The sequence below is a fragment of the Pantherophis guttatus genome, chromosome 12, assembly GCF_059756535.1.
Source record: "Pantherophis guttatus breed Tessera chromosome 12, ASM5975653v1, whole genome shotgun sequence".
Classification (NCBI taxonomy): Eukaryota; Metazoa; Chordata; class Lepidosauria; order Squamata; family Colubridae; genus Pantherophis; species Pantherophis guttatus.
The window spans coordinates 7323168-7333493 of record NC_142074.1 but is presented as its reverse complement, the minus strand read 5'-3'; the positions used below and the strand labels follow the sequence as shown (position 1 = coordinate 7333493).

General features: G+C 44.9%; 1 protein-coding gene across 4 annotated transcripts in view; it reads left to right on the top strand.

Annotated features, from left to right (window-relative positions):
• The first annotated feature begins 1457 nt into the window (after positions 1-1457).
• The window catches only part of TMEM164 (transmembrane protein 164), a 48652-nt gene continuing 39783 nt past the window's right edge, over positions 1458-10326 (top strand). The window contains exons 1-3 of one of the 4 annotated variants that reach the window (XM_034435052.2): positions 1458-1609; positions 2556-2636; positions 2719-3109. In XM_034435052.2, the coding sequence (XP_034290943.1) occupies positions 2744-3109 (366 nt within the window). In that variant the 5' untranslated portion in view covers positions 1458-1609; positions 2556-2636; positions 2719-2743. Of the gene's footprint in view, positions 1995-2555; positions 3110-10326 lie in introns of all 4 variants that reach the window. The other 3 variants (XM_087877537.1, XM_034435051.2, XM_087877536.1) reach the window with 3 other exon arrangements.

Sequence of the window (10326 nt, the reverse complement as noted above, 5' to 3'; positions counted from 1 at the left end):
CACTTCCTTTATTCTGACAGATGTATGAATGACAAATGATCCTCATCCTGTGGTCAGTGGGGTCCACGAAGGCTTGAAAAAAGTTATGATTTAAATCTTAAATCTTGGGGATCCATGGCCATGGTCCGTGGCCCCAAAAGGTATTTAAATGGAGTCCATGGTCTAAGCTGCCTACTTATCTGCCATGCTTGATAATGAATCAAATGAATGCCAATAATTATATAATATGGGGTCAAATATATCACCCCTATGATCATATTCATGTGAAATGTTCTTTTAAAATATGAATTGCTGAAATGCATCCAATTGCTTCTAAAATCATCAGTTTTGTATCTAGGTTGCTCAGCTACATCAGTTGATTCTTATATTGTCTGTTCTTATATTCTAACAGTATCTGTATAATTCACTTATTAGATTTGATAGAGCAGTTCTCAATGGCTATAGAATTCTTGCCAGAAAATATTATTTTCCTTTTCTTGAACTGTTCTTGTTGTTGTAGAATGACCTAGAATGCATGTATTTATTATTTCTTAATTTTATAAAACATCATTAAAATCCGATTACTGAATAACTGAATGCTCCAAATCATGATAAATTATATTAAAGATGGCTTAATCTTAAACCTCGTTCTGGGTCTGCCAAAGCAGCGTGTCAATATTTCTAAGTACAGGTAGTCCTCAACTTACGACCACAATTGAACCCAAAATTTCTGTTGCTAAGTGAGACAGTTGTTAAGTGAGTTTTGCCCCATTTTATGACCTTTCTTGCCACAGTTGTCAAGAGAACCACTGCAGTTGTTAAGTCACTAGGGCGGCATATAAATCAAATTTTTTTTTAAAAAGTCGCTTTCTCCGCTCCTCGGGTGGGTTTCCTGGGGTGGTGGCGTTGCCCGTCTCTCGCCTCCGATCACCAAACCTGCCTGCGCGCAGAGAGCGGGTGGCAGCGAGGCGGGGAGACCCTCGGTCTGTCTTGATTTTAGGGTTAGTTTTAAAATTTTGATATTGATTTTAAATTGACACGTTTTAAATGACGGGCCAAATTTACAAATTATTTTAACTCTTATTTTTAACCGTAATGTTTATGTTGTATAGATGTTTTTTATTTTGGCTGCTCACCGCCCTGAGTCCGAAAGGAGAAGGGCGGTATAGAAATTTGAACAATAAATAAATAATAAATAAATAAATTTCCACGGGCAGCGAAGGCCCCACTTCCTCCTCCTCCTCTCCCTTCGGTCCCAGGCGGCGTTTTCCCCCAGCCGGCGGGGGGCGAGCCCGGCTCCCCCGACGGCAGCAGCCCAAGCCGGGCTACACGGGCGAAAGCGCCCTCCCCAGCCCGGCTCCCTTTCCTTCAGCTGCTGGCTTGCCACGTGCGGGGGGTGCGCAGGCAGCCCCGCGGCCGCCTCCAGTCCACCCCGGCCCCGCAAGAGCCGCCTTCCAGAGGCGGAGCGGGCCGCCCCGCGCAGCCAATCTCCGGCGGCGCGGCTGCTGCTTTGGCCGAGCCCAGCGCGTCGGCGGGGGATGCAGAGCTCGGCTGGCGGCGGCGGCGGCGGCAGCGCCACATTGTTGCGTCCCTGCTAAGTCTGGGCGGCTGGGAAGGCAAGAGCGCGGCGGTGGGTCCCTCGGCCCGATCCCCCCGCTTGGCTGGAGAGGCTGCGAGGCCGGAGGAAGCGCGCGCGCGGGGGCGGGTGGTGGGCGGTGGGCAACCCCGGGCAGGGCAGGGCAGGAGGCGCCCTCCCTCCCTTCCCTTCCCTTCCGGGCGTTGAGAGGGAGAGCTGGGGAAGAGCTTCGCGCCCCTCCAGACGTGGCAGGGAGACAGGTGGGTTTTTGACCCGCCTTTTCTTTCCCCCGCTTCTCTCCCCGCTCCCAAGCGGCCTCCCTCGCAGGGCCGTCGTGCAAAGGCCGAGTCCGCCCCAGCCACTTCGTCAGCCGGCGAGCGCCACAGACTTTGGACAGCCGCTTTCGCGACCCGGCTGAGGCAGGCTTGGCTGGCTGGGGGTGAGCCCGCCTGAGAGGGGTTCTTGCTTGGCCTGGGCTATCCGGGGGAGGTGTAGTCCAAACTGGCAAAACCTGCCTCTTTTTTTATTTATTTATTTGATTTATATGCCGCCCTTCTCCGGAGACTCAGGGCGGCTTACGATGCGTTAAGCAATAGCCTTCATCCTTTTGTATATATTTATACAAAGTCAGCTTATTGCCCTCACAAACTGGGGCCTCATTTCACCTACCTTAGAAAGGATGGAAGGCTGAGTCAACCTGAGGACCCAGTTTGTGGGGGCAATAAGCTGATTTTGTATAAATATACAAAAAGGATGAAGGCTATTGCTGAGCATATTGTAAGCCGCCCTGAGTCTCCAGAGAAGGGCGGCATATAAATCAAATAAAAAATAAAAAATAAAAAATTGAGCCTTGGAGAGATTCGAACCAGCAGTAAATTGCGGGCAGCTGTGTTAATAACAGGGTGCGTAGACCACTGTACTATCAAGGCTCAAACCTGCCTCTGGCGGGTGGTAGGAGCTGTGGGGCAGGTGTGTTATGTTTTTCTTCTTTTCTTACCAGGTTCTGCTCCTGGGGGGGTCTTCTGAGCCCTCTCCCCCCCCCCCTGGCTCCCGAAATTGGGGCAGGCAGTCTGTGGAGGAAGTGAGTCCTGACGTTTCATGGTTCGCCCCCTGGACGGTGTCCTGGCTTTGATCTTCTCTAACTCACCCCCTCTCCCTCCCAGCCCAGGTGGGGAAGTCCCCTGGAGCATGAGTCGCTACAGCTTCTCCAACCTGATGGACTGGATGTATGGCGGGGTGGACCCCAGCTTTGAAGGCAACGGGGGTCGCGAATGCGCTGCCTTCATCCCTTGGGAGCAGCGTCTGCTGGAGAGCCTGGTCTTCACCACCATAGGAATTCTGGAGATCCTGGTGTCTCTGCAGAAGATCAGAAGGTCCGCAGCCAGAGAAGCTGCAGACCTCTTGGCTCAGTCCCGGCTCAAGGAGGAAAGTTGGGGCAGAAACGTCTTGCTGGTGACCCTCTGCCTGACCTTTGGAGTTGAAGTGGGATTCAAGTTTGCCTCCAGGACGGTCATCTACTTGCTGAACCCGTGCCATGTGGTTACGATGATGCAGGTAATGAACTGTCTTCCTCCAGATAGTTTGAACTACCAGTAGAAGAGAATATTTGTAGCTCGGGGTTGAACTGGGGGATCCTTGATGCTCTCCGAGCTTGGTGGCTTTCTTGGAGCTATTTCAGATCCAGCAGGGTAACCGAACCTCTGCAAGAAAACCAGCAAATTCAGAGAGCGCCAAGGACCCCAAGGTTTGTACTACAACTACCATCGGCCACAGCTATCTAGGCGGCCTCAAGATAGGCAAGGTTGCTTGAAAATGGAAAAGGCCTTTTGGTATCCAAAGAGGCAGCTGTTTTTATTTTAGCCAATAGTTCTTTCTGCATTCCCTTCTTTTTATCGGTGCCAAATTTTACTTTGCAACTGGTCTCTCTGCCTCTCCTTAGCAAAGAGGTGAGGCTGAGTGAAAGAACAGATCCAGCATTCAAATACTTGAGAGAATCCAAATCTCTTTTATGGTCTCTGAAAGACTACAAGGCTGGTGCCAATTGGGTCTGCTGGGGAGGCTCTTTCAGGACCAGTCGGTGGGCTGGTTTCTCTCCCCCCCCTCCCCAGTCAAATGAGGAACCTAGGAATGTAAGTTGCATGTTACCAGCTGTTTTTGTGTTTGTGGGTAGTAGTTTTAAGAAGAGACTGGACAGCCACTTCACGGGTGGGTTCTAAATTTTTTTACTACCGGTTCTGTGGGTGTGGCTTATTTTGTGGGCATGGCTTGATGATCATGTGACAATTCTTTAGGATTTAGCAGAGCTACTGGTCTACCAGGCTTTTAACTGCTTGCAGAGCTGTACTGGTCTACCCATTTATTTTTGCAGGCACTGGTCTACCCATTTATTTTTTGCAGGCAACGGTCTACTCATGTATTTTTGCAGGCATTGGTCTACTCATTTATTTTTGCAGGCACCGGTCTACTCATTTGTTTTTGGAGGCACTGGTCTACCACCAAACTGCCTTTTACCACTGATCAGCTGTAGGGCGGCCCTTTGAAGCAGTTTTTTTCCTTATAGCCCATCAGCTGGGACTCAGGAGGCAGCAATAGATTGGGGGTGGGGCCAAATAAAAGGTAAGAATAACGTGGGGGTGGGGGGGCGGGGGGGGAGAACCAGTTCGGTGACGTCATATCGTCACCGCTACCGGCTCGGCGGAACCAGGTGGAACCGGACGGAACCGGACGGAACCCATCACTGAGCCACTTGTCCTGCTTGAGCAGGGGGTTGGACTAGAAGACCTCCAAGGTACCTTTGAACTTTGTTATTTTGTATTTGACAGGACCATAGTTGAAACCAGAATTTCTATTGCTAAGTAATGTGGTTCTTAAATGAGTTGTGTCCGATTATGCAACTTTTTTTTTTTTGCCACAGTTGTTAGGCAGTTCACATGCCAGTTGCCAAGTGCCCAAATTTTGACCATGTGACTGTAGGGATGCTGAGATGGTTGCAGGTGTGAGGACCAGTTGTAAGTCACTTTTTTCAGTGCTATTGTAACTTTGAACGGTCACTAAACCAATGGTTGTAAATTGAGGATTCTCTGTAGATGCCCCAAGACATGAAGTTAGAGGTAGGCCAGCCAGGAAACTCCATTTGATTATCCAACTGTCTTAGATTTAAAAAATCAGCATGTTCAAAACTTTAAGGTTACTCCTGGGTGTCCAAGGATAGAGTAAAAAAAACCAAAATGGCGCCCATGATCAAAGCTCTGCCTGTTTTTTATGTGCAGCCAGGCCCACCTCGCCTTTTTCTTTTTCTTTTTGATGCCCTGGATCCACTGAACTCAGTAAAAAAAGCCAGTTAATCGTTCTCAGTTAAGGAAACAGTGAGCAACTCTTGTTGAATGGTTTATGTTTATGCACAACTGAGATTTACAGCTGGTTTGGAATGAGGCATTGCATTTGTCTTGCTGGAGTGATGTTTCAGAATTAGAGGGGTGGGGGTGCTTCTAGAAGGAAGCAGAAGATGGGGAGTGGGTCAGAGTGAGACACCAGCTGTAATTTTAATTTCCATTCAGGCTTCAAATTAATTTTAAATCTCATTAACATAATTACTGTCCTGATATTTAATTATTTCTCCATTCTACTGGATGAAAATGACAGTTTTGGTGGCTGTTGTAATAGCCTTTTGGAGACCCTCAAGAGATGCTAAGTTTAGTTTCAGGAGAAGTGGAATACCCAAAGCTGCTTTTTCAAAAGGCAACTTGCACTTTATTTTTCTTTGAAGACGTTTTGCTTCTCATCCAAGAAGCTTCTTCGGTTCTGAAGAAGGAACTGAAGAAGCTTCTTGAATGAGAAGCAAAAGGGTTAAAACAAAAACAAAGTCCTTTGGGACAACCATGACCTAGATGACTAAGAATCTCCATAGATAAGAGGCGGAATAGTGCTCCATTGCTCTGGGAAAGGAGACCTGGCAGGAAAGGTTCTCAGTCATCCAGATCATGATTGCCCCAAAGCTGCTACTCCAAAAGGCAACTGGACTTCCTTGATTTTGTTCCTTGGAAAACATTTCACTTCTCATCAAGAAGCTTGTTCAGTTCAGCAGGTGGGCTTGCTTGTTTTCATCCAGTATTTCTGGCAACAACATTGCTTTAAGCAAGGAGAGACTTTGATGGGCAGCGAGTTCAGTCAACTTTCTGTTTTCCTGTAGGGAACGCATGAAATCCAGAGTCCATTCGTTTAGCAAAATAATTTCCACTGGTCCAATCTTAGTCATTTGTCAGTTTTCAGTTTGCATGGAAAAAGTCATTGCTACCCGGTGCACAAAACCAAACAGAACTCAAAGGGAGATCTGTGGGAAAGGACACAAAGTTAAACAAGCTTAGAGTTTGTTTTCGTCTTAACTTGGTGATAGTGGAACTGTCCATGATTAGGACTGAGCTGGAAAGAAAGTGACACAAGGGCAAAAAAGCCGGGAAACAAGGAAGATTAAATTCTGGGTTCTGGAGGCATTGAGACTGCAGTGAAATATAAGTCACCCAAAGCCCCACATTGGATAGTGGCCTTCCAATCTCATTTTTGAGATCACCAGAGCTACTCCCCACCCTTGCTGTAATTTGGTGAGAAGGTGTCACCACTGCTCTCCATAAGAGTGTTCACTTGAAATGGTGTGATATTTTACTAGAAATCAGGATTTTGCAGGGAGTATGCCAAATTATATTGGGCTAGTGGATTGATCTGGACAATTGATCTGCATAGATTACTTAGTCTGTTTTTTCAATTATTTTCAAGATTGTAATGTGGTTGTAATTGGTCTGAGCAACCTTGAAAGTAAAGAGAGGTGTCTAATACAAGAAGGTAAAGAAATTAAATTAATCTGAACTAAAAATAGATGCTCTCGAAAAAAGTTTATGCAAAATTCTCTCCCCCTCCCCCCATTTCTGCCAAAGGAGCATTTATGGTGGAGGTTATTCAACTTTGGTGATTTCTAGATGTGCAGATAGCAACTTCCAATAGCAATGGCCCTATCAGGGAATTCTGAGAGTCAAAGGCCACACCTCTGGAAGTGGCCAAGCCTTAGCAACAAGGCGAAGGGACTGAGTTTTGACCCAACCGATTCCATAATTGCTTGGTCCTGTTGTTTAAGGCTGATGGGAGTTGAAATCCAACAGGTCAAGAGAGTCAAAGATGGTTCTCCCACTGGCGTAGATAATGCTAGTAGCAAACCAGAAACCCATTAATAAAGCTCATTGATGGGACCTCCAGATGTTGATGAATTCCAGGTGCCAGGAGGTTCATCTACATAATTAATGCAATGCTGGAAATACCAGGGGTTGTATTCACTTACCTACGCTACCGGTTCGCAAATGGGAGCGCGTGCATGCAGGCACAGAGCATCAAAAACGAGACATGATAAACTCCGTGTGGGTGGGAGGAGCCTCCCGCAGCCACCGATGCCGGTTTGCCTGAACTGGATAGAATCAGCTGAATAGCACTACTGGTTGTTACCATAATCCATAGTTAGTAATCCTCGTATAATTCTAGCACTTCAGGGTTTTTCTTAAAATCTTCTATGAAGATAAGAATGTTTTTACCCCATGCATCCTTAATCCAGCACGGCCACTGGACCTTCAGTGACTCTTTCCAAACAATTATTTCTAGCAATTTCATTATTATTATTATTATTATTATTATTATTATTATTATATTATATTATATTATTAATTAAATTTGTATACCGCCCTACTCCCGAAGGACTCAGGGTGGTGAACAGCCATAAAATAAAACATATAGATACAAAATTTAAAATAGAGATAAAACAAATTAAATAAATTTGGCTGAACCATTTTAAAACCCCAATAATTTAAAACCAAATTTAAAATTCCCATTTAAAAGAGGAAAATTTAGGTCAGGCCAGCTTGATGAAATAGGAACGTCTTAAGCGCGTTATTGGGAGAATAACATTCTCTTTGTTTTTTAAATTTAAAACAAAGACTTTTTTTTGAAAAAAAAGTTAGGGTAATTCCTGAAAATAGGCAATTAATGTTCCAAATAATCTTAATAAGAGATACCAAGCAGAATATGTTGTTTTCATGATATTAAAAAAGAAATGTAATTTTTTGAGCTTAGTAACAAAATCTGTGCTATATTGTTATTTATAAATGTTTAAAAACAGAAGCAAAAAAAGAAAAAAAAAGAAAAAAAAGCCAGCCTTAAAAATAACATAGGTAAATATTTAATTTCTACTTCCCCTTCTTCATCCTAATCAGTTTTGCAGGACCTGCTGAAGTATATTTTAGAAACCAGGCTTTAGGTGACTCTATTTACCTTGCTGTGCAATACGTAATAACAGCATCATGCTTTTGTTTTTCTTAATGTTTGCCATGAAGACCCAAGCTCTTTGAAACAAATCAAATTTATTTATTTATTTACAAATATTTATAGGCCACCCTTCTCCCAAAGGACTCAGGGTGGTGAACACAAGTTAAAAAACATACAATAATAAAGGAAAATCCTAATTAAAAACCAATTAAAACAGGGACAAATAATAAAACCCAAGAATCAGAATCAACCCATTTGTTGAAACAGCCAAGTCTTTAGGCCTCGACGGAAGGAGCGGAGATCAGGGGCCGTCCGGAGCTCGGTGGGTAACTCATTCCAGAGGGCAGGAGCGCCCACAGCGTCTACCCCTGGACGTCACCAGCCGACATTGTCTGGTCGACGGTACCCTGAGGAGGGCAGCCCTGTGTGAGTGGACAGGACGGTGGGAGGCGGGTAGGAGATGGTCCTGCAAATACCCCGGAACTAAGCCATGTAGGGCTTTATAGGTAAGTACCAGCACCTTGAAGCGGATCCGGAGGACCACTGGTAACCAGTGCAGCTCGCGTAGGAGAGGTGTTACGCGGGAGTAACGGGGAGCTCCCATAACAACCCGCGCGGCCGCATTCTGGACCAGCTGGAGCCTCCGGGTGCACCTCAAGGGCAGCCCCATGTAGAGGAAGTTGCAGTAATCCAAGCGAGAAGTAACCATTTGCTAAAGCCAGAAAAAATACATTGTAGTAACAACAAGAAACTGAATGGATGATAAAAATCTACAGGTAGTCCTTGACTTATGACCACAATTGAGCCTAAAATTTCTGTCGCTAAGAGAAACATTTGTTGAGTTTTGCTCCATTTTACAACCTTTCTTGCCTCAGTTGTTAAGTGAACCACTGCAGTTGTTAAATGAGTCACACAATCGTTAAGTGAATCTGGCTTCCCTGAAACTGGCTCATCAGAAGGTCCCGAAAGATGATCACATGACCCTGGGACATGGCAACTGTCCTAAGTATGAGCCAGTTGCCAAGCATCTGAATTTTGGTCCCATGATTATGGGGATGCTGCAATGGTTGTAAGTGTGAAAAATGGTCATAAGTCCCCTTTTTAGCACCATTGTAACTTTGAATAGTCACTAAATGAAATGTTGTAAGACGGAGGACTATTTGTACTACCAGCAAAGAAAATGAAAACCAACATTGACCCTAACTAGAAACAATTTCAGTGGTCGCTTAAAAATTATCGAAAGAACTCAGATTGACCTGGGGAGATTTGAAACTGACCAGCGGAGAGGTAAGGATAGATATTGTTCAAGTAACAGATAGGATTATATGAATAACAATATTTTTGTTTAATAGTGTTGCTTGATGTTAACTAGAGTTTGTTGTCTGACTTTGTACATGTCACTTATCTGTCATACTCAATGCTGTTCAATAGTTCTTAAATGTCATAGGGTTGAAACGGACCTCAGAGGTCATCTGGCTGAACCCCCTCGATGCAGGCTCACTGGAGGTTTTCAAGGATAGACTGCACAACCATTTGAGTGGGATGGTGTAAGGCTCCTGCCTTGAACAGGAGGTTGGACTAGAAGACCTCTGAAGTCCCTTCCAGCCCTCTGCTTCTGTGTTCTACGATTCTGCCTGCTATGTTGTTTCTAAAAAGCTTCTGAAGCTCGTGAGATAACCAAATCTCATGAACTTTGTGTTTTCACCTAAACTCTCAGAAGACTTGGGCTTTCTTGTCATTCTTGCTTTCAAAAACACCATTGCTCCAAGGTTGAGACGTTGTGTAACATTGTGCAGGTAGGCCCCCTGTTTGAACAGGTTGCTGATTCCTAGCTTAGTGGGATGTGTTAACTTCCCCATCATGCCACATTCTGTACAGCTGATCTTAAAATGGGTAAAATTTATATTCCACTGAACACATTTCTCACTTAGCAACATAATTTTGGGCTCAATTGTCATAAATTGAGGACTACCTGTACTAAGGGTTCAACCAGCCAGCCTTTGAAGACCCTTGGCACACTTATCTCTAGCATGAGCTTTCTTGTCATATCCCAACTTTTCAACTCTTGTCAAATGCAGATTAGTTTCCCTGAAGCTGCTTTTCAATCTGTAAGGCTGAAGTCTGGGAGGGAAGCAATAACATAAATGTAATCTGACAGGAACCCCGTTCAAGTTGTTGTTTTCCCCCCTCCTTCCTCCTCCTCCTCCTCTTCCTCCTCTTCTAAAAATAGTGGAAAGAAAAAGGAGGTTGTTATCTTTTGTGAATGCGGCTCTTTACAAAATGTGCCAGGGAAACAACAAAAGACAAAGAGGGAGTCTGTTTGCCCTTAAGAGCTATCAAGTGCTATTCTAAAGCAACCGATGTGCTTTTGCACAGATGTGGATTGCTAGTGTTTTCTAAGCCCCCCCCCTTTCCACTTTCAGGGAGAACCGCAGTGTGGTTTAGAGTTGCTTGGTTGAAACCAGAATATC